The sequence below is a fragment of the Gopherus evgoodei genome, chromosome 2, assembly GCF_007399415.2.
Source record: "Gopherus evgoodei ecotype Sinaloan lineage chromosome 2, rGopEvg1_v1.p, whole genome shotgun sequence".
Lineage (NCBI taxonomy): Eukaryota > Metazoa > Chordata > Testudines > Testudinidae > Gopherus > Gopherus evgoodei.
In genome coordinates, this window is record NC_044323.1 from 61,276,997 (window position 1) to 61,303,094 (window position 26,098).

The following is a 26,098-nucleotide window of genomic DNA, read 5'->3' on the forward strand; positions in this document are numbered from 1 at the left end:
TGCAGATCTCTCAAGACATCTAGGGATATTTATGTGTCGTAGGGTGACCAGATGATAACTTCAAAATATGGAGACCACTGCAGGGGGAGCACCTTTTCAATTGTTATACTCACCGCGTCCAGGTCTTTGGCAGCATTTTGGCAGTGGGTAATAGATCTTGACACCAAAGAAAGAAGTACCCACTGCCGAAATGCTGCCGAAGACCACCAGCGACTGAAGGACCCGCCTGCCGAAGACACGGATGTGCTAGGAGAGTGTAACAATTGAAAAGGTGCTCCCTCTGCCTCTCACCGCTGCCTGAGCAGAAAAATCCCACAAATAAATAAAAACAGGCTGCCACGCCTGAAATGAAATATCAGGACAAATGGTGTCCTAACTGTGCTTTGGTCGGGATGCAGGACAAACTACTCAATGTCGGGACAGTCCCGATTTTATCAGGACGTCTGGTCGCCCTAATGTGTTGTGCTGGGGAAGAGCTGGTGGTGTATGTAGGTACTAGTGACACAGGAAGAGATAGGAGAGAGGGCCTGGAGGCCAAATTTAGGCTGCTAGGTAAGAGATTGAAGTCCAGGACCAGCATGGTAGCATTCTCTGAAATGCTTCCAGTTCTTCTTTAAGTGCTTGCTCATGTCCATTCCATGTTAGATGTGCTTGTGCTGCATGCACAGTCGCCAGAGATTTTTCTCACAGTTGTATCCATTGGTCTGGTTCTAGTGCCCTCTGATTCTGCGTGCTCGTGCACCGGTATATGGGACCTGGCTGGTTCCACACCTTCTCAGTTCCTCCTTAACATCCATGATGGTCGCTGTAACAACTACTCTTGCCTCAGCAGGGCTTTCTTCTAGTGGTTCCATTATTCTCTCCTTTCTTCACAAATTTAGTTACCTTCAGTTTATTTTTTAGTAACAGTGTATATAGTTTAGAAGGGCATCCTCTGCCCCCAGGGCTGGGCATATCCCGGACTCTAGGCTTCAAACCCTGTGCCTCCTGTGGTGACTGACCTGCACTCCATCTCTCTGAATTGTCTGGAGGATGCTCACGTGTGAGAGTGTTGCCAGATATGTTGCCAGTTCAAGCCTCATATGAAAAAGGACAGGGAGGCTAGGCTAAAGTCCATTCTGAAGGAAACTGCATTTAGACTGGCATCATAGTCAGGTTGGTGAGACTTGGCACCGAATACCTCGATATCAGTGTGGAGTGCCCTCCAGCAGCAGGGGTTTCTCGGCACTGTTCCTCTTCACTGATGCTGAGGAAAGAAGCACAAAAAGCAGTGTTCTGAGAGGGGGCATTCCCTGAAGGTGAGTAAGGACAAACACAGGGAGGGCAGCGAAATACGACCTACATTGGGCCACTCCTCTACACCCACTCTGCAAGCAGCACTCTCAACTCCGCCCTGCTTGCAGGTGCAGTTGAGTCTGATGCAGGACAATCCACTGACAGTGGGGGGACATTGAGGCATTTGCAATGGCCAGGGACCTGATGGTTTTCCTGGTACCGCCGATCCCCGTGGGGCAACTTCCAAGATCACCGGTGAGATCACCAAGCAGAAGGGAGCATGTTCCCCATAGCTCCTATCTGGCACTGGATCCTCTGGAACTGACTAGAGGAAAACCATCTCTGCTGATGTCAGCAAAGACTTTCCCACTCTGTCACCGTTCCCCAGACCCTCGTCAGCAGCTGGCGGAAGTGAGGGGTACTGCCCCCTATTGTCCCTCCCTGCCCCCAAGCTGACAAGTCCAAGGACCATGCACCCAGCAAAGGAGCTGTTAACCAGTATTTGACATAGGTCCCATTGGATCCCAGTGTGGGTGCTGTCCAAAGTCCCTGACCCGGTGGGCAGTAGCCTCTGCAGGTCCAGATGCCCTTTTGGAATTGATGGGGTTTCCCCCCAGTGCTGGGATTGCCTTCCAGCCATTTACATTCTGTGGTGTGAGAGAAAAGGGCCCCTCTGTTGCACCATCCAGCACCTGACCCGGATTCTGGTATGAAGTCAGGTACCAATGCTTAGGTCTTCGGGCTGCATGATGTGATCAGTGCAACTTAGCAATACAGGCCTCCTCCTTCTCAGACAAAACTGTGTTGGTTCCAAGAGGCTAGGTATCTCAGGATGACTTCAGAGCTCACCAGGAGCTATTGAAAAGAGTAGCTTCTAACCTAGGGGTGGAAGTGGTGGTGCTTAAAGATTCCTCATGTTGCCTGATAGGCATTTTGGCTGCAGCGGCCCTGTCAAAGGTGACCTTACCTTCAATGAGGCTGTTATGGGTCTGGTCAGGTCCCCTCTCTGCCTCCCACTTCAAAAAGAGCAGAGAAAAAGTACTGTGTTCCCACCAAAGGGTATGAATACTTATGTTCCCGTCCCCATCCTGAGTTCCTTGTGGTTGCAGTGGCCAACGAAAGAGACATGCAAAGGCTGCAAGCTGCGACCCCCAAGCCAAAGGACTCAAAGAAGTCTATCTGTTAGGTAGAAAGATTTATTCTACTGGTGGGTTACAGCTCTGCATCTCCAACCAGCAGGTCTTGCTAAGGAGGTATCACTATAATATCTGGGACTCCATGTCAGAATTCAAGGACTTGCTGCATAAGGAATCCAGACAAGAATTCTCCACTTTGCTGGAGGAAGGGAAGACCGTAGCCAGGGCCTATGTCCAGGCTGCCCTAGATGCATCTGACATGGCATCAGCGATGGGGATAAGAAGGTGTTCTTGGCTCCAATCCTTGGGACTGCCGCCAGAGGTTCTGCAGTCCATTCATTACCTTCCGTTTGAGGGAATGTCCGTCTTTGAACAGACATGTGCAAAACTCCATGGCCTGAAAGATTCCAGGGCAACCCTCAGCCTCACTACTGGGCTCGCACAGATATCCAGGAGGCCCCAAGCACAACTTCTGAAGGGGCATCTGAGGGCATTCTATCAATTTCCATACCGGATCTTGCCCCCTCTTTGTTTTCAGACTGACTCTTCTACTTCAGCCGAACATGGTCCATCGTCACATCAGACTGTTGGATGCTGTGTACAATGGAGGAAGGTTACACTCTTCAGTTTTCTTCCACCCCTCTCTTCCATCCCCGTTCCTCTTCAGGGAGCCTTCTTATGAGCAACTTCTAGTCCAGGAGGTGCAAGCCCTCCTTCGGGTAAAGGTGGTGAAGAACGTGCCTCAGAACTTGAGAGGGAAAGGTTTTAGTCCACTATTTCCTAATCTCGCAGGCCAAAGGGGGTCTTCTGCCCATCCTAGACCTGTGTTGCATCACGATTTGTCTCAAGAAACTGAGGTTCCGCATGGCCTCTCTGGCCTCTGTTATTTCTTTCCTGGGGACTGGTATGCCACCCTCAAGTTGAAAGAAGCTTATTTCCACATCTCTATTTTCCGGGACCATAGAGGGTTCCTCAGATTCATACACCAGACCCACTACCAATTCATTGTCCTTCCCTTTATCCTGTCGGCAGCACCGTGGGTTTTCACAAAATGCATAGCAGTGGTGGTAGCCTTCCTCAGAAGGAGTGGTGTTCGAGTCGACCCTTACCTCAATAACTGGCTGATGAAGAGCTGGTTCGAGGCCTATGTGAGAGCCAGCATCACTCTGGCCCAAGCTATCTTCAGAGCCCTGGGCTTATTGATAAATGAGCAAAATTCAACTCTCATCCCCGCCCAGATGATAGTTTGACGCATTGCTCATTTCTACCTGGTCCAGAGCCTTCCTCCCAGTGGCTTGCTACCAGACTGTCAGCTCTGATATCGGAGATCAAGACCCAGCCCATCACAACAGCCCATTTCTGCCTCAAACTTTTGGGTCACATGGCTGTGTGCACTTAAGTGGTACAGCATGCAAGACTAGGTCTCAGACCCCTTCAGGCTTGGCTGGCCTTGGTGTACTTGCTGAGCCATCAGCACTTGGTCTCAGTGCTTACAGTTCATGCCCTGGTCCTCACCACCCTCCACTTGGGGAGGGATCTCCAATCGGTGGGCACGGGTATTCCCTTTTCACTCCCCAACCATCAGTATCCCTAATCGTGGATGTGTCCTGTCTAGGTTGGGGGGCTCATCTCAAGCACCTCAGGGCCTGTGGTCCCAGGAGGAGCTCTCTTTGCATATAAATGTCAGAGTGGTCTGCCTAGCGTGCCAGGTGTTTTTACGTCAGACTTTGGGCAAAATCGTGAGTGTGCTTGTGGACAACACTGCAGCTATGTTTTACACCAACAAGGAGGGAGTAGTGCACTCATCCACCCTGTGTCAAGAGGCCATTCGCCTGTGGGACTTCTGTGCAAAGCACTCCATCCACGTCAAAGCTTCTCACTTTCAGAAAGCCTGGAGCACCTTGGCAGATCACCTCAGCAGGTCTTTCTCTTCTCACCATGAGTGGTCCCTTCACCTTGATCTAGGCAGATCCATCTTCCAGAAATGGGAGTTTCCTATTTTAGATCTATTTGCAACCAAGCAGAACAGGAAATGTCAGCAGTTTTGCATGCTATGTGGTTACAGCCCGAGCTTGCTCACAGATGTCTTCCTACTCATGTGGACAGAACTCCTGTTCTACGCGTTTCCCCTCATTTCTCTGGTAGATAAGGTCCTTCTGAAAGTCAAGGAAGACAAAACAAAGGTTGTTCTTATAGTCCCTGTGTGGCTGCACCAACACTAGTGGCACGCTACTGGATCTGTCAGTATCAACCCTGTTGCCACTTCTTCCTGCCTTGATCTTGCAAGATCACGGCTGTTTGCTCCACCCGAATCTCAAGGCCTTGCACCTGACCACATGGAAGATCCATGGTTGAATCTGGCAGAGCTGAACTGTTCAGAACAAGTTGACCTGGTCTTGCTAGGTAATAAGAAACCGTCTGGTAGAGCGACTTACCTCACCAGTGGAAGCATTTCTCAGTGTTGTCATCCCAATGAGGCCTCTCACCAACTCGGTTACCTCTCCAGTCTGTGCTGGAATATCTGCTCCATCTGAAGCAAAAAGGCCTAGCCATTTCATCGATCAAGGTGCATCTAGGGGCAATTTCAGCCCTCTATTCTCTGCTGGACGGTAGATTGGTGTTCTCGTACACAATGTCCATTCACTTCCTCAAGGGATTAGAGAGACTTTAACTCTCAAATTTGCAAACCCATTCCCCCATGTCGTGTCAAGACTCCCTTGGAGCCACTGGCATCGTGCCCTCTGTCATATTATTCCTGGAAGGTCACCTTCCTGGTAGCAATTATCTTGACCAGGAAGGTTTTCAGAAATCAGAGCCCTTATGTCAGAATCCTCATATATACTTCGCTGTCTGCTTTGGACTTAAGTATCTTGAGCAATTTTGTATTGTCTGCAAATGTTGCCACCTCACTGTTTCCAGATCATTTATGAATATGTTGAACAGCACCAGTACAGATCCCTGGGTGACACCACTATTTACTTTTCTCCATTCTAAAAACTGACCTTTATTCCTACCCTTTGTCTCCTGTCTTCCAATTTTTAAAGGATGCGTTTTTTCTCTAACCACTTATTTTACTTTTAATGCAAAGAGTTAAAAAGGGATCTCACAAAACTGGCTGACTTGGCAACAAAATGGCAGATGAAATTCAATGTTGATAAATGCAAAGGAATGCACATTGGAAAACCTAATCCCAATTATACATGCAAAATGATGGAGTCTAAATTAGCTGTTACCACTCAAGAAAAAGATCTTAAAATCATGTTGTGTAGTTCTCTGAAAACATCCGCTCAGTGTGCAGAGGCAGTAAAAAAAGCTAATGGAATGTTAAGAACCATTAGGAAACAGGTAGATAAGACAGAAAATAACCCTATGCTACTATATAAATCCATGGTATGCCCACACATTGAATACTACATGTAGTTCTGGTTGTCCCATCTCAAAAAAAGATATATTAGAATTGGAAAAGGGACAGGGAATAGCAACAAAAAAGGTTGGCTATGGAACAGCTTCCTTATGAGAAGGGATTAAAAAGACTATTCATGTTGGAAAAGAGACAGCTAAGGGGGAATGTGATAGAGGTCAGATGAAGGTTACAATAATGCCATCGTGCATATGTTCAGTTTATGCATATGCACATTTTATTGTTGTTGTTTTTTTAAACCACACACACTTCAGTGATTGTGAGCACTGTAGAGTGGATGAGCTTTGAAGAGAGGTTTAAAATGAGAGAGGCTAATGGAGCAGAGAAGGAAGATGATTCCATACATAGGGAATGACATAAACCCCATCCCCCAGCAATGCTTATGCTGATGGGAGAAACAGGTGAATGGGCTACTGTGAAGACTAGCATCATTGGCGGAGAAAGGTGGAGCAATTACACTTCAAGAGACAGAAGGTTTGGCAATTGGAAGGGAAGTGTTATATAGGGCCTTGAAAAGGAGGACAAAAGTTTTTTTTAGAACTCCAGTCTTGCAGATACCTGGGGCAGTTCAGACTTGTCCACAAGACTCGGGTTTTGTCTACATTTCTTCCACTATCTCACCAGATTCTCTGCCTTTTGACTGGGCAGACAGAGCAGCAATTCAGCACTCCCACCTCATCTGTCACAGCCCAGGATTTAAAGATGATTTTGAGATCACTATCTTCTCTTCTTTATTGAGTCAAAATTTCAAGGCCTTATTTCTCTGAGTAGCATCACATGCCATGCGCCTTTCTTCTGTTAATTCTCCCTTCTTCCAGCATGGCAGAGCTGGCAAAAGGAATCGAGCTGAAGGGCAACCTGCTCCTGTGTCTGCAAGAAAATATATTCTGTGGAGCCACAGAAGAGAAGTTCTGAGGTGATTGTTCCCAGGCCAGAGCCCTCCCTGAGTCAGGCGGAAAAGGTTCTTTATGGACAGCTTGTTGAGGCTTCTGTATCTCACAACACCAGCCAAAACTTCCCCAGAAACACCTCTATTGCTTGGTCCTACTCAGCTTTTGGGAGTCTGGGAGCAAGCACCTCAGGGTAAGGCGCTAAGTTGCCCCCAGTCCAGTCTCCCTCAAAAGGAGAAAAAAGTCTGGTTATGCATCTCAGGTTTTTAGTGGGTTAATTGAGTCCATTAGTCAAGGGATCCATCGTCCTTTCAGACAGTTGCTCTTCCCAAGAGGAGGGTTTTATATCTCTTAGGGGCAGTCCCCGCCACTTCCTCCACAGTTCTGTATTACACGATGAGGCACAACAGGGCTCAAAACAAATTGTCTTTGCCCAGGCTAAGACTTCAAACAGAACACTGGACTAGGAGAGACTGATCCTCTGGGGATTCTGCAAAATACATTAGAAATCCAAAAAAGGCTTAAAATAACCAAGGAAAAGAAAGCACAGCAGGTCTCCAGCTCCTTGGGGGATGCTGAAGTAGGGGAATTCCAAGATTCTCTCTTCATCCTTCCTCAGCTGTGGTGTCCCTGTAAAGAGCATGTTAATTTCTGCCAAGGGGAGACATCTTCAAAACCTTCAGGCAGGAAGATGGAAGACGCCCTTAGAAGAGAATTAGAAATGTTAGCATAGCTCTTTCCATCTCACTGGTCATCACATGCTTTGTGCAGTCTCAGTATCCTGATGGGATGCCTTTAAAGAGCTCTGACCTCCTTCCCCCCCCAGAACCATATCAGTACTAGATAAAATATCCCAGATGATGTGTTCATGGAGGATGGAGCCATCAGTTCTGTGAGGCTGGCAGCAAGAGTTATGAGAACAAACTAAGAGGTCAGGTGCCAACTCCTACTAGTCCAAAAAGTCGGTATGTCTGCCTCTGAGCACCCACCCCCATCTAGCATGCAGGCCATCAGGCAGGATCATCCTACTTCTTAGACTCCTGGTTCAAGAAGTAGCACAGAAAACTACAACCAAATTTGAGTGCTCTTGTTACCCTGTGTGCCAGGTTGCAATATCACTCTCAGATATGGTCTGGCTGCCCCTCCATTATGCCAGCAGGGAAGGGGCTCCTCTGTTACACCACTCAGTTCTGGCCAGGGGCCTCCTCTTGTTGTGTGCCTCTGCTTAGTTCTGATTCTCAAAAGTTGGGGGCTTGGCCTCCTGTTTAAAAAGTGGGGGGGGGGCATTGCCCCCCTCTGGTCTCCAGCACACGGGTTCAAGTTGTCCCGTGCTGGATGGTATAAGAGAAGAAGTATCTGTGTTGCATTCTGGAGCTTCAGGCTCCTGCACATCCTGTCTTTTCCTCTCTTTCCAGCCTCAATAGATAGTGACAAGCACCCGCAAGGAAATTTCATACCTTCTAGAATTATTTGCAACAGAGCCTGTTCCTCAGAGCAAAAAAGTCAAGGACTCTAATCTCTTTTCTTCACAGAAAGAAAAAGAAGTGACGGAATCCAGGCGGAGTTAGACTTTAAGAGGCTGAGTGGGTTGGAGAAGACTGAATAGGGGATGCAGACTTTCACTTCCCTTTTGCTGCACTCTCCCTAGGAGAGCTGATAATGGACCTGGCAGGAGCTTATATGAATAGACGTGGAAGGACCTGATACCCACAGTTCCTTCAGAATGCTTATGAAAATAGCCACTGTCAGTACAAAGTGTTACCATGCAGTCTATCCTCCACACACACAATGTTCACAAAGCTACTGATAGAGATAGTGTCCTGTCCGAGGAGTCTAGGGACTCAGATGCATCTTTTCTTAAATTAAATACTCACCTTATACAATCTTGGAAGAAGCAACCTAACCAGACCTGCATGCTGTAGGCACATTTATCTGTGTCAAACTTGAAGAGCTCTCTGATTCCCTTTCAGAGAACCATCTGCCAAGCTTGATGCAGAGCCAGCATGCTCACAGCACAGAAAAGGGTTGACAAGATTCAGGCACTGATCTCCTGGGCTTAGAGGAATACCATGTTTTATTCATCAATACCAGCTCCTAGGATTTCCAGTCTCTTTGCGGTAGGGGTTATTCCATGGGTAAAGCTGTGCTAGGAAGGTTAAATGATAGATCTTAAGGGCCTGTAACAGTTTCCAACAGGAGATGGAAAGGAATGTGAGGATACCATGTAGTGATCAGGTCTCTAAGTTGGTGGAAACAGCAAATCCATGTGATGGTAGCATCCTTCCTGCACAATCCAGAATCCAAAATTGTGACCATAGATATTAATGTTGCAGGGTACTTGACACACCCCAGGGCACAGGGAAAGTCAGCAAGGTCAGAAAGGCTCCCGAGAAACTAGTTCCTAGAGATCAGTGAGGTGCTGTTTCTTTGAGACTTCCAGGACTGTCTGAAGGAGGACCATATGATAGCTCAGTTAGACAACTCAATGACTATGACATACCTAAAATGGCAAGGGAGCACAAGGAGGTCAAGTCTAAACACTGAAAAAACACACAGACTTCTCTGAGCAGAATGTCTTCATTAGAGAGATTCACATAAAGGTGATGCTGAACACACTAGCAGACAACCTCTACAGTCAACAGATGAACCACTCAAATGGTCACTGAACCAAGAAGTTTTCCAGCTGATACTCGAGTAGTTGGGGTACCTTCCCACTGTTTACCTATTAATATCCAATCAAAGCACAAGAGTGAGGGTCATCAGTGGGGAAGAAGGTACAAGAGCACCAGGGACAGATGCTTTGCCTAATCTCATTTTTCTTTCTTTCTAACTTTTCCTTACAACGTGCTACATTCCACGTGTCTTGGAGGGAAGGGTAAGATCCAGAATGGACAGGTGTTAATGTATTACCTTTCTCTTACTGCCCTCTCCCCTCAAATTTGTCCCACTCAAGATAAGGCCTTCAAATATCCTTTGTGATGGCCTCTTTCATGTATGTCAGTAATATAATGGAACAAGTGTTTACCATTAAGCTTATACTTAATCTGTTCTTAAGAATTTTGTGTTTCCACTCAACGTTGGGAAATAGTCATCTGAGGAGAGTATGCAGTTTTGTTCTTACCAGGATATGAGATGCACAAGGTGGGTGAGGTAATATCTTGTACTGGACCAGTGTCTGTTGGTGAGACAGACAGACTTTTGAGGTACAAAAAACTCTTCCTCAGGTCTCAGAGAAAGTGCTCTTTGTAGCTCAAAAACTTATCTCTCTCACCACAGATATTGGTCCAGTAAAAGATATTATCTCACTCACATCATCTGGAGAGATGGCAGAAGCGGTTTAGCCAAGTACTCGCACCTCAAGGATAAATCTTACTCTCCGGGCTCGGTTATTTGCAGGAAGAGAGGTGCGGCTCATATATTTTTGAATATGAGATCAGTACAAGAAAGGAAATAATCTGCTAATAAATTTTCCATTTGCCTTACTGTAGAAGCTAATGGAAAAATTTAAAGGGTGATGTAGTTTAATTGGGCTAGGAAGATACTTTTAGCTGTTCTGTTTTGGGTGGACTAGATGGTGATGTGTATGGAGTGGAGATCAGAGAGGAAGAGGTAGAGGTAACAGTTGAGATGAGAGATGGTTAGGGTATGGATGAGTGTTTTCACTGTCAGGATGTCAAGGACAGGTCAGATCTTCTAAATGTGTAGAAGTACTAGCAAGCTTTTGGAGAATGAGAGAGGAAACCAAACAGATTTAAAATTAGTTGGTCAGAAAATGCAGTTCAGTCAAAACCAAAAGGTTTCTTGAGAGTGTGTAGATTTCACTGAAATTTTTTTGATGGAATTTTTCTCTTTTTTTTTTTTCTACACTGTCAGAACATCCTGTTTCTGCACTTTCTGAACTAAACATTTTGATTAGGGCTGCCGATTAATCGCAGTTAACTTAAAAAATTAACTGTGATTAAAAAAATAAATTGTGATTAATCACACTGTTAAACAATAGAATACCAATTGAAATGTATTAAATATTTTTGGATGTTTTTCTACATTTTCAAATATATTGATTTCTGTTATAACACAGAATACAGATATACAGTGCTCACTTAATATAATTATTTTTTATTACAAATATTTGCACTGTAAAATAATAAATAGTATTTTTCAATTTATGCTATACAAGTACTATAGTGCAATCTCTTTATCATGAAAGTGTAACTTACAATTGTAGATTTTTTTTGTTACATAACTGCACTTGAAAACAAAACAATGTAAAACTTCAGAGCTTACAGGTCCACTCAGTTCTACTTCTTGTTCAGCCAATTGCTAAGACAAACAAGTTTGTTTACATTTACGGTAGATACTGATGACGACTTCTTATTTACGACATCACCTGAAAGTGAGAACAGGTGTTTGCATGGCAGTTTTGTAGCCGATGTTGCAAAGTATTTACTTGCCAAATATGCGAAACATTCATATGTCCCTTCATGCTTCGGCCACCGTTCCAGAGGACATGCTTCCATGCTGATGATGCTCTTTTTTAAAAAAAAAAAAAAAAGTGCATTAATTAATTTTTTTGACTGAACTCCTTGGGGGAGAATTGTATGTCTCCTGTTCTGTTTTACCCAGTTTTGGCCATATATATCATGTTCTAGCAGTCTCGGATGATGACCCAGCACATGTTTGTTTTAAGAACACTTCACAGCGGATTTGATAAAATAAAAAGAAGGTACTAATGTGAGGTTTCTAAGGATAGATACAGCACTCGACCCAAGATTTCAGAATCTTAAGTGCCTTCCAAAATCTGAGAGTGACGAGGTGTGGAGAATGCTTTCAGATGTCTTAAAAGAGCAACACTGATGTGGAAACTACAGAACCCGAACCACCAAAAAAGAAAATCAGCCTTCTGCTGGTGTCCTCTGACTCAGATGATGAAAATGAACATGCGTTGGTCCGCTCTGCTTTGAATTATTATCGAGCAGAACCCATCATCAGCATGGATGCATGTCTTCTGGAATGGTAGTTGAAGCATGAAGGGACATATGAATCGTTAGCACATCTGGCACATAAATATCTTGCGATGCTGGCTACGACAGTGCCATGCGAATGCCTGTTCTCACTTTCAGGTGACATTGTAAACAAGACGTGGGCAGCATTATCTCCTGCAAATTGTAACCAAACTTGTTGTCTGAGTGATTGTCTGAAGTAGGACTGAGTGGACTTGCAGGTTGTTTTATATTGTTTTATTTTTGAGTGCAGTTATTTTTTGTACATAATTCTACATTTAAGTTCAACTTTCATGATAGAGATTGCAGTACAGTACTTGTATGAGGTGAATTGAAAAATACTATTTCTTTTGGTTTTTACAATACAAATATTTGTAATAAAAAATAAATATGAAGTGAGCACTGTACACTTCGTATTTTGTGTTGTAATTGAAATTAATTAAATAAAAATGTAGAAAACACCTAAAATATTTAAATAAATGGTATTCTATGACTGTTTAATAGTGTGATTAATTGCAATTAATTTTTTTAATCGCTTGGCAGCCCAATTTTGATTTGTCCGTTTGAAATGACTTTTTATTTCTATTTTTTTGTTTTATATTCTGCATTATAATATAACATTTTAAAATGTCAAAATGAATATGTAACTGTCATAACATATTCCCAGATTTGGACCTTAGTGTCCAAAATATGGGTGTTAGCATGAAAACCTCCAAGCTTAGTTACCAGCTTGGACCTGGTAAAGTTGCCACCACCCAAAAAATTAGAGTGTTTTGGGGCACTCTGGTCCCCCCAACAACCTTCCCTGGGAACCCCAAGACCCAAATTCCTTGAGTCTCACAACAAAGGGGAATAAACCATTTCCCTTCCCCCATCCACGTGTTCCCTCCCTGGGTTCCTGGAGAGATATACAGAAGCAAGCTCCGTGTATCTAAACAGAGGGACTCTACCCTCCCTATTTCCAGTCCTGGAAAACACAAGTACCGAGAGAGACCTAATCTCTCCTCTTCCTCCCTCACCCAGAGGGTATGCAAAGTCAGGCTAGTAAATCTAACACACAGAGATTTTCTTTTCCCCCTGACTTCTTCCTCCCACCAATTCCCTGGTGAGTTGCAGACTCAATTCCCTGGAGTCCCCACTAAAGAAAAACTCCAACAGGTCTTAAAAAGAAAGCTTTATATAAAAAGAAAGAAAAAGTACATAAAAATGGTCTCTGTATTAAGGTGACAAATACAGAGGTCAATTGCTTAAAAGGAATATGAATAAACAGCCTTATTCAAAAGAACACAATTCAAAACACTCCAGCAACTACACACATGTAAATAAAGAAGAAAAAAAAAACAATAACCCCTATTGTTTTATGATCTTTGTACTCACAACTTGGAAACAGAAGATTAGAAAGCAGGAGACAGAAAAATCCTTCCCATAGCCGAGAGGGACAGACACAAGACAGAAAAACAAAGAACTCACACACAACTTCCCTCCACCCAGATTTGAAAAAGTCTTATTTCCTGATTGGTCCTCTGGTCAGGTGTTTCAGGTTACTCTTTTCCAGGTGAAAGAGACATTAACCCTTAGTTATCTGTTTATGACACGCCCCCCAAATTGCAGACAGTGGGGAACCTCACTGGTGGCGATTTCCTCCTAGAACTGTAAAATAAACAGATTAATACAACACATGCACCTTTACATATACCACTAAGTATATACTAACAGACTTTTACATTTTAAGAACACTTTTTAACTACTGGATTCTGGGAAACTCTCATGGGAGAGAGCATCAGCTACTTTGTTAGAAGCTCCTGAAATGTGCTGAATTTCAAAATCAAAATCTTGGAGAGCTTAAACTCTAACGAAGAAGTTTCTTCTTGTTCCCCTTGGCAGTATGAAGCCACTTTAGCGCAGCATGGTCAGTTTGTAGCTGGAACCGCCGTCCCCAAACATATGGGTGTAGCTTTTCCAGGGCATACACAATGGCGTAGCGTTCCTTTTCACGGACTGACCAGTGACTTTCCCTCTCAGACAGTTTCTTGCTGAGAAACATGACAGGATGGAAGTTGTGATCCGTTTCTTCCTGCATGAGAACTGCTCCTATACAACGCTCAGATGCATCCGTGGTTACTAGGAATGGCTTGTCAAGGTCCAGGGCCCTGAGCACAGGGTCAGACATGAGCGTTGCCCTAAGTTGGGTAAAGGCCTTTTGACACTCATCAGTCCACTTAACTGCATTTGGCTGGGTCTTTTTGGTCAGGTCGGTCAGTGGGGCAGCGATTTGGCTGTAGTGTGGTACAAATCGCCTGTAGTACCCGGCCAAGCCTAAGAAGGATTGAACCTGTTTCTTTGACTTTGGGACAGGCCACTTCTGGATAGCATCTACCTTGGCCTGTAGGGGGTTTATGGTTCCTCGACCCACCTGGTGTCCAGGTAAGTTACTCTGTTTTAGCCTATTTGACACTTTTTGGCCTTTACAGTTAGTCCGGCCTGCCTGATGCGCTCAAAGACCTCTTCCAGGTGTAGTAGGTGTTCGGGCCAGGAGTCTGAAAAAATGGCCACATCATCGAGGTAGGCAACTGCATATTCTCCCAGTCCCACTAGTAGACCATCTACCAGCCTCTGGAAGGTGGCGGGTGCATTTCGCAGCCCGAAAGGAAGGATATTAAATTCATACACCCCCGCATGGGTGATGAATGCTGACCTTTCCTTGGCAGGTTCATCTAGCGGTACTTGCCAGTACCCCTTGGTTAAGTCTATTGTAGAGATGAACTGGGCACGTCTTAACTTCTCCAATAGCTCATCGGTGCATGGCATTGGATAGCTGTTTGGACGAGTTACCGCATTTAGCTTATGGTAGTCCACGCAAAAGCGTATTTCCCCATCTGGTTTGGATACCAGAACCACTGGAGATGCCCATATACTGGTAGATGAGAGGATTATACCCATCTGTAGCATGTTCTGGATCTACCGTTCTATAGCAGCTTGGGCATGAGGAGACACCCGGTAGGGTGGGGTTCTAATGGGATGAGCATTACGTGTGTCAATGGAGTGGTATGCCCGTTCAGTCCGTCCTGGGGTGGCTCAGAACAATGGGGCGAAGCTAGTGCACAGCTCCTTGATTTGTCGCCGCTGCAGACGTTCCAGGGTGGTTGAGAGGTACACCTCTTCCACGCCACCGTCTTTTTTCCCGTTGTAGTAGACACCGTCAGGCCACCCAGCCTCATCTCCCTGGACTGTAAACTGACAAACCTGTAAGTCTCTGGAATAGAAAGGCTTGAGAGAATTAACATGGTACACTGTAGGCTTAAATGAGGAATTGGGAAATGGTATGAGGTAGTTCACAGTTCCCAGGCCCTCTTGGACCGTGAATGGCCCTTCCCATGATGCTTCCATCTTATGGGCCTGTTGCGCCTTCAAGACCATAACCTGGTCTCCTACCGTGAAGGAACGTTCTCTGGTATGTTTGTCATACCAGGCCTTTTGCTCTTCCTGAGCATCCTTTAGGTTTTCTTTAGCAAGGGCTAAAGAGTGTCGGAGGGTGCTTTGTAAGTTGCTTACAAAGTCCAGAATGTTAGTTCCTGGAGAAGGCGTAAACCCCTCCCATTGCTGCTTCACCAGCTGTAATGGCCCCTTAACCTCGTGACCATACACAAGTTCAAACGGTGAAAACCCTAAACTGGGATGTGGTACAGCCCTGTAGGCAAACAGCAACTGCTGCAACACCAGGTCCCAATTATTGGAGTGTTCGTTGATGAATTTACGTATCATGGCCCCCAAAGTTCCATTAAACCTTTCCACCAGGCCATTGGTTTGATGGTGGTACGGGGTGGCAACCGAGTGGTTCACCCCATGCGTTTCCCACAGTTTCTGCGTGGTTCCTGCCAGGAAATTAGATCCTGAATCAATAAGGATGTCGGAGGGCCAACCTACCCTGGCAAAAATGTCTGTTAGGGCCAGGTACACAGTGTTAGCCCTGGTGTTGCCTAGAGCTACAGCTTCCGGCCATCAGGTAGCAAAGTCCACGAAAGTCAGTACGTACTGCTTTCCTCTGGGGGTCTTTTTTGGAAAGGGACCCAGAATATCCACAGCTACTCGCTGAAATGGGACCTCAATTATGGGGAGTGGCTGGAGAGGGGTCTTGACCTGGTCTTGGGGTTTTCCCACTCTTTGGCATACCTCACAAGACCGGACATATTTGGCAACGTCCTTGCCCATCCCCTCCCAGTGGAAAGACTTTTCCAACCGGTCCTTGGTTCTGTTCACCCCAGCATGGCCACTGGGATGATCATGGGCTAAGCTTAAGAGCTTTCCCCGGTACTTAGTTGGAACCACCCACTGTTTTTGTGGCTGGCATTCTTCCCGGTGTCCACCAGAAAGAATCTCCTTGTATAAAAGTCCTTGGTCTATAATAAACCGGGATCGGTGAAAAGAGCTGAGAGGCGGTGGGGTGCTCTGTGCCACCGCCCATGCTTTGTGAAGGCTGTCATCTGCTTGCTGCTCAGTCTGTAGCTGTTCCCTTGAGGCCGGGGTCACCAGTTCTTCCTCAGACTGTGGACTTGGGCTTGGTCCCTCTGGAAGCGATGTAGGTGATGGGGTTGTTTCCGTTGCTGGTGAACCGCTCTCCGCTGGTGCACCTGAGGGTATTTCAGGCTCTGGCTAAGCCGTTTGGGTATGGCAGTCTGTTGCTTCTGCCAGTTATGGCTCGCTGGCGCCCTCTGTCATTGAGTTTGAAGATGTGGTTGCAATTGCTGGTGCTGGTTGCTGTTCCAGTTCCGGGCCTGGGACTGGAGGTGCTGTGGCTGTTTCAGTGGTTGGCATGGAATCTGGGTCCACTACCTCTGTCTGGGTCTCTGGTAACACAGACGGGGCGTCTGTGGACGGCTCAGGAACAGGAATGGGTCTGGAAGCTTGCCTGGTTTGGCTACATGTAACCATTCCCACTCGGTTGGCCCGCTTTACCTGGTTGGCCAAGTCTTCCCCCAGTAGCATGGGGATAGGATAATTGTCATAGACTACAAAAGTCCACATTCCTGACCAGCCTTTGTACTGGACAGGCAGTTCAGCTGTAGGCAAGTCTACAGCTTGTGACGTGACATGAAGGAGTAAATTGTCATTTGGTCCTTTGGGTTGATGAATTTGGGGTCTATGAAGGATTGGTGGATAGCTGACACTTGTGCCCCCGTGTCTGTCCACGCAGTAACCTTCTTTCCGCCCACTCTCAAATTTTCCCTTCGCTCCAAGGGTATTTGAGAGGCGTCTGGGCCTGGGGATCTTTTGGGTGATGGTGGTGTAATGAACTGCACTCGGTTGGCGGTCTTTGGGCAGTTGGCCTTGATATGTCCCAGTTCATTACACTTAAAGTATCTTCCATCTGACTGGTCACTGGGTCGAGGTGAGTTACTGGAGACTGGTGAGGTGGAAGAATAGGGCGTCTGGGGCTTTACTTGGGTTGTATGTGGGGTCTTTGGCCGTCCTCGGTTGTAGGGTTTATGGTCGGTGTGCCCCCTGGGGTATTCGTTCCCCTTGACAGTAGCTTTCTTGCTTTCTGCCACTTTCATCCATCTGGCTCCAATCTCCCCCGCCTTGGTGAGATTTTTGGGTTTTCCATCTTGTATGTACCGTGATATGTCCTCAGGAGCACCATCCAAGAACTGCTCCATTTGTATGAGGAGGTGCAGTTCTTCCAAGGATTTAACATTGTGTCCTGATATCCAGGCCTCATAATTTTTCCCAACGTAGTAGGCGTGTTTGGGAAATGACACAAGAAAATAATATTTCTACTGGCTTCTGGATTCTATCTTTCCCACAACGCTGCACACCATGTCATAACATATTCCCAGATTTGGACCTTAGCATCCAAAATATGGGTGTTAGCATGAAAACCTCCAAGCTTAGTTACCAGCTTGGACCTGGTAAGCTGCCACCACCCAAAAAATTAGTGTTTTGGGGCACTCTGGTCCCCCCAACAACCTTCCCTGGGGACCCCAAGACTCCAATTCCTTGAGTCTCACAACAAAGGGGAATAAACCATTTCCCTTCCCCCCTCCAGGTGTTCCCTCCCTGGGTTCCTGGAGAGAGATACAGAAGCAAGTTCCATGAATCTAAACAGAGGGACTCCACCCTCCCTATTTCCAGTCCTGGAAAACACAAGTACCGAGAGAGACCTAATCTCTCCTCTTCCTCCCTCACCCAGAGGGTATGCTAAGTCAGGCTAGTAAATCTAACACACAGAGATTTTCTTTTCCCCCTGACTTCTTCCTCCCACCATTTCCCTGGTGAGTTGCAGACTCAATTCCCTGGAGTCCCCACTAAAGAAAAACTCCAACAGGTCTTAAAAAGAAAGCTTTATATAAAAAGAAAGAAAAAGTACATAAAAATGGTCTCTCTATATTAAGGTGACAAATACAGGGTCAATTGCTTAAAAGAAATATGAATAAACAGCCTTATTCAAAAGAACACAATTCAAAACACTCCAGCAACTACACACATGTAAATAAAAAAGAAAAAAAAACAATAACCCCTATTGTTTTATGATCTTTGTACTCACAACTTGGAAACAGAAGATTAGAAAGCAGGAGACAGAAAAATCCTTCCCATAGCCGAGAGGGACAGACACAAGACAGAAAAACAAAGAACTCACAAACAACTTCCCTCCACCCAGATTTGAAAAAGTCTTGTTTCCAGATTGGTCCTCTGGTCAGGTGTTTCAGGTTACTCCTTTCCAGGTGAAAGAGACATTAACCCTTAGCTGTCTGTTTATGACAGTAACGAATTTTCTTTCACAAAGTATTTTGAAATGTTCAGGTTTTGTTCCGAATTGGAATGCAAACAGATTTTGAAATCCCAAACTCCTCTGTGAAATGAAATTTGCATTCCTTTCCCCAACTCTGTTTAAAACATTTCCTATTACAGTACATTTCAGAGGGACTAATCTCCAGTTGCCAGGTAGGCAAGTGTTTGCATTCCTACTGAGCAAGTACCACCTAGCTTGATAAGTGCACGCTTAGCTATGTAAATACACAAATGTTGATTTGCGTATTTGTAACCGTATGTGTAGTTTTCCATATACAGAAAAGTTTCAATGTGTTTGTGTCCCTCGCATGTCTTTCTAGGCCAGTGTGCCTGGTCTGGGTCTGAAAATCGGACCCAAAAGTTCCAATAATGTATCTGATAGAAAATGTTTTTAAAGAAATTATAGGAATCATATGAAATAAAATTTTCTCTTCAGCGACAGAGACAGATCTCCAATGTGTACTACTGAAGTGAACACACCCTCCAATCTGATTTTTCATCTCTCTTCCTGTCCAGGTTCTGTAAAGTTTATTTCTAAAATGAAGCCAATGGCCAGGGACCTTCAGATAAGATCTAAATCTGGTGTAGCATCTTGTCCAGTCATTCAAACCTCTAATTTTATTGTGACAACAATTTAGGCCACACACCTGGGTGAACTGCTGAATGCCCTTTCTAACCATTAGATTTTATTGGTGTCCAGAGGATTTTCAAAAAAGAGAATGAAGAAAATTACAGCAAATAGATAGTTTAGAAAAGCAAAAAAAGAGGTCTGATGATATTAGTAACTTTCCTTCATCCTAGAATACTTTTGAGAATAAACTGCATTCTCAAATTATAATGTAATATGGAAGCTGCTTTTTAGGTCTTATGTACTAGGTTACATTATATAGTATGATTTCTTGAGACGCATCTACGATGGTAATTTTATTATTTCTGCATGCAGTCTGATGATTACAGTGAGTATGAAATAACAAAAATAAAAGAAGATATCACTGGACTGAGAAACAATCTTATTCAGGAAATATACAATGAACAAGAAGAATATGTAAGTATCAGTTTATGTAAGCAACTTAAACGGTGTAGTTGTATGAACCACATTTACATTTCAGTTGCTTTATTATATACATTCATTCTCAGTAAAATCTAAAGGATGAATGTTACAGTACTGAAAGGAAAGACTAAAGGCACGCTTATATTCAAGTATCAGAGGGGTAGCTGTGTTGGTCTGCATCTGTAAAAAGTGACATTCCTGTGGCACCTTATAGCTTAACAAAGTATTGGAGCATAAGCTTTTGTGGGTGAATACCCACTTCGTCAGACGCTCATATTCAGTAAAGCCCCTGAAATGAAATAGTACTCTCCAAGGTGGAGGGAGATAATCATCCGTTTTCCTCTTTTCCACTGGATACACCTTTTTTCAAAATGAATGGTAGAGGAAAATCTGGAAGTGTGAGCCCCAGTCCCCTCACCAGAGAGTAGGAAGATGATTAGCACAGTGGCTGAAGAAAGCCTTTATCCATGTGATATGGGGGATAGGATCAGGGCAGTGAAGGGGGAGGTCCTTCCTCCAAGTTGAAGGCAAGACTGACACCAGTGATCTCCCACTTCCTAAATACTCTGCATGGAGGGAGGATTCCAGAATCCATGGCCACTTCTCTTTAGAAGTAGGAAGGGGGCGAGCAGGAACAGGACCTCTGGTAATGCAGTGCTGGGCATGAGTTACAGTAATACCTAAATGTTACAGGTTTGTTGGGTGGCTGGAGGTGGCAAGAGCTGTGGCCTGTTTCACCAACTCTAAGGTTTGGCCACCTTGCTTCTGATTTCCCCTGATTTTTCCTGCTGAGGTTGGGCTGCCTCTGGTGGTGGTACTGGAGTTCCCCTCTCTTTGTCCTTTGACCCACTTTTAGGTTGGGGAAGGAGAGGAGAGTAAGTAGGAACTTCTCTTCAGCAGCTAGTCTCTCTCCAGCTGCCTTCCCCTGGCTACTCTGACGAGAAAGGAGGTGGATTATATTTTTCTAAGGGATGAGTGTATCCAGTAGTCCCTAAAATTACCACACAAACTCTGTTTTTAAAAATACATCCAAATAGGCTGTTATAGTACTGTTGCTGTGAAAAAGTGAAAGCCAGTTGCATTCTGAGTGATGTAACTGGAAGAGGGTAGGTTCCGCTCTTCATGTTTTCAGAAATTGAGGTTTTGTGAACATACAGGCCACACTTCAGTTAATGTATTTTCTGATATATACTTGTATGTATTGTATGCGGAGGCGGTCGCATTGATGAATATATCCCTAATTCAGGAGACGCTTACTTACCTGGTGCAGAAATGGTTCCCTGAGCTGCCACTCCTTCACCCAGAAGCGGGAATTCTGAAGTATATGGTAAGAAGCCCCTGCTGTGTTTCTAAGGGCAGGGAACTGAGAGTATGTATTTGAGAGTAGGGGAAGTAGCTTCATTAAATATGCCATAAAGCAAGAGATGCCAAAGATTCTATTAAGTGATGAAGTCTTTAAGGGCAGTAGTCCGATTACAAGTTTAACAACTGAAAATATTGTCATGGATCAAATGAAAGCTTTAAACAAGTGGGAGATTTCATTATTCACATCCCAGAGAGACTTCTCTCTCACACACACTTGCAGTGTCACCCATTCATGCCAGTAACTAGAAAATAAATTCCAATATGGTATCCAGATTTCAGTGGAATTACACATTCAGCTTTACTGGTCATGTTATGGTTTAATTCACCAACACTAACACCTAAATGCTGGCCCAGCATGAAATGCTAAGACTAGCTGTGTCTAGGGCAGGGTGAAGGGAGGAGAAAACAAAAACCATGTATTATATGTGTCAGGAGCTCAGGTTTTTAACGTCTGTGAAAGTAGATGGGCGGTTAGTGGCTCATATATGACATTGATATATTAAATCCAAATTATGTGTATTGAAGGAATGAAGGTCAAGTTAACGTGTTTAACACCGGGGCGGGGCGGGCAGAGAATCACCGAATGGAAACTTTCTCTTTATTTTAAAAAAGAGTACTTATTTTAAGCCTAAATTTGACCTTCCTTACATTATGGTAAGTGTCCTGCATTATCAATAGTGGTTAAGCAGTCAGCAATATGCAGTGTCTGGATTATTAAACTAGTTAGTGGCATTTTGGTTGTGTTTGCATGTGTGTGCTCCAGAACTCTGGTGGACTTCTGGCAGTCAGCTTAGAACGGGATCTTCTTGATGCTGAACCTCTTAAGGAATTGAGCACGAAGCACCCGTTAGTGTGTTCAGAAGTTCAAGAACAGAAGGTTCTTTTAAAGGTAATTTTCTGTCACTGACTTTCAGTTCTTAGCTGTATGTGGAGCTCTCTTGGTAACTTACTGAGTATATTGATCTGCTTGAACTCAGTAACTTCTTCTTTACTACTTTCAATAGGACCCTTGTAAATGCTAATAATTCTGCTAGGCTCTTGGATCACTACCAAAGCAATGTTGTTTTTTTGCTGTTTGTCTCCATCTCTGTTCTCCTCTTTCACTTCTCTGGGGGCAGTTGCAGGCATGTCCCTTCCTTTTACTGACTGCCATTCCTGTGCGTCAGGGGGCCCTTTTCTTACTGGCTGTCACTCCCTGTTCCTGGTGCATTCGCTCTCCATCCTACTCATACTGACATCTTCCCTAATGATTCCTGGGTGTCTCCTCTGCTTTCCACTGCCACACTTCCCCTCCTACCCACCAGTGTTCAGGAGATCAAGAAGTATGAAGTTAATGGTGGAACAATGTAAACCTGTGGTGGGCAACCTACGGCCCGTCAGGTTAATCCACTGGCGGGCTGCGAGACCATTTGTTTACATTGACAGTCAGCAGGCACGGCCCCTGCAGCTTCCAGTCGCCGCGGTTCGCCATTCCTGGCTAATGGAAGCTGAGAGAAGTGGCACGGGCTGCAAGGACGTGCTGGCTGCTGCTTCCCACAGCTCCCATTGTCCTGGAATGGTGAACCATGGCCAGTGGGATCTGCGGGCAGCTGTGCCTGTGGACAGTCAGTGTAAACAAACTGTCTCGTGTCCTGCCAGCGGATTACCCTGATGGGCCTCAGGTTGCCCACCACTGGTGTAAACACTGCTTGGTAATTTGGCTATGATACTGTTTGGGCAATGGGAACACTGGACCTGTATTGGTAGTCCAACACTTTAAATGTTCACAAACAAAATTTGGGACTGATCTCTCAGATCATAGGTTGAGCATTATAATTCAATATAACAGAAGGTCCCTTAATAGAATTTGTCATGTAATTATTCGTAAAAATAAAATATTGTAATTCCACATAAACAACATTAATTTAGGAATCAGCTGAAAATTCTTTGTTTTGAGGGCTATGCGGTAGATGTGAGCACAGAGGCAAAAGTGATAGAAAGAACAGCCAGATATCACAGAGCTTGGAGTGAATTTAAGGAAAAATCTGGATTATTACAGTTGATGTTCCTTTTTCTGTGCAAGGTAAGTTCTAGATTGACATCCTTTTTTGATTGCTATTTTTCATCTAGAAGATTCATAATTTGTTAAAGCTTTTTGTTTTTTAACCAAAGCTTTGGATAGAAAAACTTCCATGCAGATCTTATGTAAAAAAATCAAATGAAATTGATTTGGTTTAATGAGGACTTAATATGCGCTAAATGTGTAATAAAGTTAACTTTGCAGTAAATAGATATTTTAACTGCAATCGCTTTCTTTATCAGTCTATTATCTGTGGGTTTTTTTGTTTAAGTCTGATCCTTTGGTATATCTGATGGTCCCATATTACCCAGGAGCGAGTCTAGGAGCACTGCAAGCGAGTACACCTTTAACTTCAGAAGTAAGTAATAGAGTAATTTGTTCAAAATTTCAGCAAAGTTTTTTTAACAAATATTTAAACCAACTTGATCCTCTTTTCTCTTATTTCACCTTTTTGTTTGCTGCCCAGTAATGTGGCAATATAACTTGCATTCATGGTTGATGCGTGATAAAATCCTGCAAAGGAAAATGACAGTTTGTGTTTTTACGAATACCTCAATTTAGTGTCCAGTCACTGGGGCTGGGATTTTCAAATGACCCTGGAGGTGGGGATCTTACTCACTTACACTCCTTTGAACATTCCAGCCTTTGTTGTTGTTACTATCCTTTAAAAAAATATTGGCAAGCAAATTTTAAAATACTATGATCATGATTACTCTTATCTGAGTTTTCATCCTATCATTTTCTTTCCTACCTGTCCTTCCCTCAGATGGCTGGTTTACAGTTGAAAGTCATTTGGCTGCATAGCCTTCTTTTTAAATAAATGGTCATAAGTTTTGTGAATGACTTTTTCTCTTGCATTGCTTGTCAGGACAGAGCCAGTTATGAATCCTTATATCCAAACAGGTATTTACATTTGTGTTTTCAAAATGATTAATCCAGGTATGACTGGGTTCTTTTTTGACTGGCTCTGCAACTCTTTAGAATCTTACCAAGTGTCGTGTAGTTTCCCATTCAGAATGCTTGCAATGGTTCTGCACGGGAAGCATGCTGAGTTTTTTTTTTTTTTGGCTCCTTCAGTTTTTAAAAATGTGTATTTTCATCAGGAAATATTGAAAGTGATGGAAGGAGTGGCACGTGGTCTGCATACGCTGCACAAAGCTAATATAGTTCATGGATCTCTACATACAAATAATGTGTTTGCTGTGAATCGAAAACAAGGAATAGTTGGAGACTTTGACTTCACCAAATCAGTGGTAAAATATTTTTTCAAATATATTCAAGGATTTCCTTAATCTCACTCAGAATTCTGCATTATGAGTTGTATCGTGAATGCCTTTGCTATTTTTTTGGTATCCCTTATTGTGAAAATATAAAGGTAGATTTTATTGACAAATTCGTCATTTGCTAGTGTATTTTGAATACTACTTCAAATGTGAAAGCATGCCAAAAGTGGGCAAACTACGGGCCGTGGGCCACATCCAGACCACAGGACCCTCCTACCCGGCCCCTAAGCTCCTGCCCTGGGAGGCTAGCCCCCAGCCCCTCTCCTGCAGTTCCCCCTCCCGTGCAGCCTCAGCTCACTGTGCTGCCAGCACAATGCTTTGAGAGGCAGGGGTTTGAGCTCTTGCTGGGCAGCACAGCTGCCGAGCTGCAGCCTGACCTGGTGCTCTGTGCTGTGTGGTGGCGTGGCTGGCTCCTGCTGGGTGGCATGGCTGCCTGTCCTGGTGCTCTGGGCGGTGCGTCTGTAGTGCCGCCAACCACGAGTGCTCCAGACAGTGTAGTGAGGAGGGGGCAAGGAGCAGCAGGGATTGCATAAAGGGCTAGGGAGTTTGGGGTGGTGGTAAGGGGGTGGGGGTGTGGATAGGGGTCAGGGTGGTCAGAGGGCAGGGAACTGGGAGGGGGTTGAATGGGAGCAGGTGTCCCGGGGGGGCTGTCAGGAAGGAGAGGAGGGGTTGGATGGGGCGGTGGGAGGCAGTCGGGGGAGAGGGTGTGGGGGCAGTCGGGACCGGGAGGAATGGATGGGGCAGAAGTCCTGGGGGGGCCATCAGGGAACGAGAAGCGGAGGAAGGTCATATGGGGGCAGGGGCCAGGCCACACCTGCTGGTTGGAGAGGCACAGCATCCCCTAACTGGCCCTCCATACAATTTCAGAAACCCAATGTGTCCCTCAGGCCAAAAAGTTTGCTAGCCCCTAGTGTATGCAATGATTCTGAATAATTCCAAGATAGTGTTATAAGTACTGGTGGAATAAGTTTCTGTAGGCACTATAACCTGAAAAAATACGATCTTTACTGAGTATGGCCCTGGTTCAGCAAAGCAGTTAACAAAAGAACATGAGTATTGTTGTATTGGGTCAGCCTTGTCCAGGTCTAGGTTTGTCTAGTCCAGTCTCCAGTCTCCAACAGTGGCAGCTAAATTCTCTGAAGACTGTGTCTGCACTGAGCATGTTCCATCCATGGGCCTCGGGGCTGGTCAGGACTTTCTCAGCAGTTGCTCCTCCTGGCAGTCATGGAGTGCGGTTGTGCTGGGCACAAGAACTGAGAGCAGGAAGTGTCTCTGGTGTGCTGTAGGTAATCCTGGAGTCCAGGCAGCCAGGAGGAGGAGGAGGAGAGATGCAGCTGACTCAGATGTGGACCTGAGACAGAAAAATCAGGAAGCCTGACAGAATTGAGTCTAGAACCTAGTTCTTCTGAGTCCCAGTCCAGTGCTTTACTGCAAGCCCCACCTTCCTTCTCTGGGCTGAGAAGGAATGCTGCCCCTCTAGAGTTATGTACAATAAGGCAGCCAGTTGGATATCTTTACATACCTCTTCAAATTTCTGCAGATTACATTTTTGATAAGTGGGTCCTGTGTGCTGTAATCTGTTAATATGCTTTGTGGTTACCTACCCTTTGTTCTCGAGTTGTATGTTGCTATCAAAGTTCTGTCCGCGTATAGAATGGCTTAGAGAAACATTGGAGAACAGTAACTTCTCAAATGTCCTTTATTTCAACCATAACATCGCAGTCTGTGTTTCTCCTGGTACTGGAGTATCTTTTCATGTGTAGATTTTGGTATTAGAATTATTATTTTTCATGACGTGTGAGCAAGAACCAGCTAGTCCTGTGTTTTAAGAG

At 44.7% G+C, this 26,098-nt stretch overlaps 1 protein-coding gene across 1 annotated transcript in view; it reads left to right on the forward strand.

Moving 5' to 3' along the window:
- The window catches only part of STK31 (serine/threonine kinase 31), a 104,184-nt gene that overhangs the window by 54,937 nt on the left and 23,149 nt on the right, over window positions 1-26,098 (forward strand). The window contains 6 exon segments of the mRNA XM_030550784.1: window positions 19,452-19,553; window positions 20,806-20,886; window positions 21,688-21,813; window positions 22,861-22,986; window positions 23,255-23,341; window positions 24,087-24,236. Coding sequence (XP_030406644.1) covers window positions 19,452-19,553; window positions 20,806-20,886; window positions 21,688-21,813; window positions 22,861-22,986; window positions 23,255-23,341; window positions 24,087-24,236 — 672 coding nt within the window.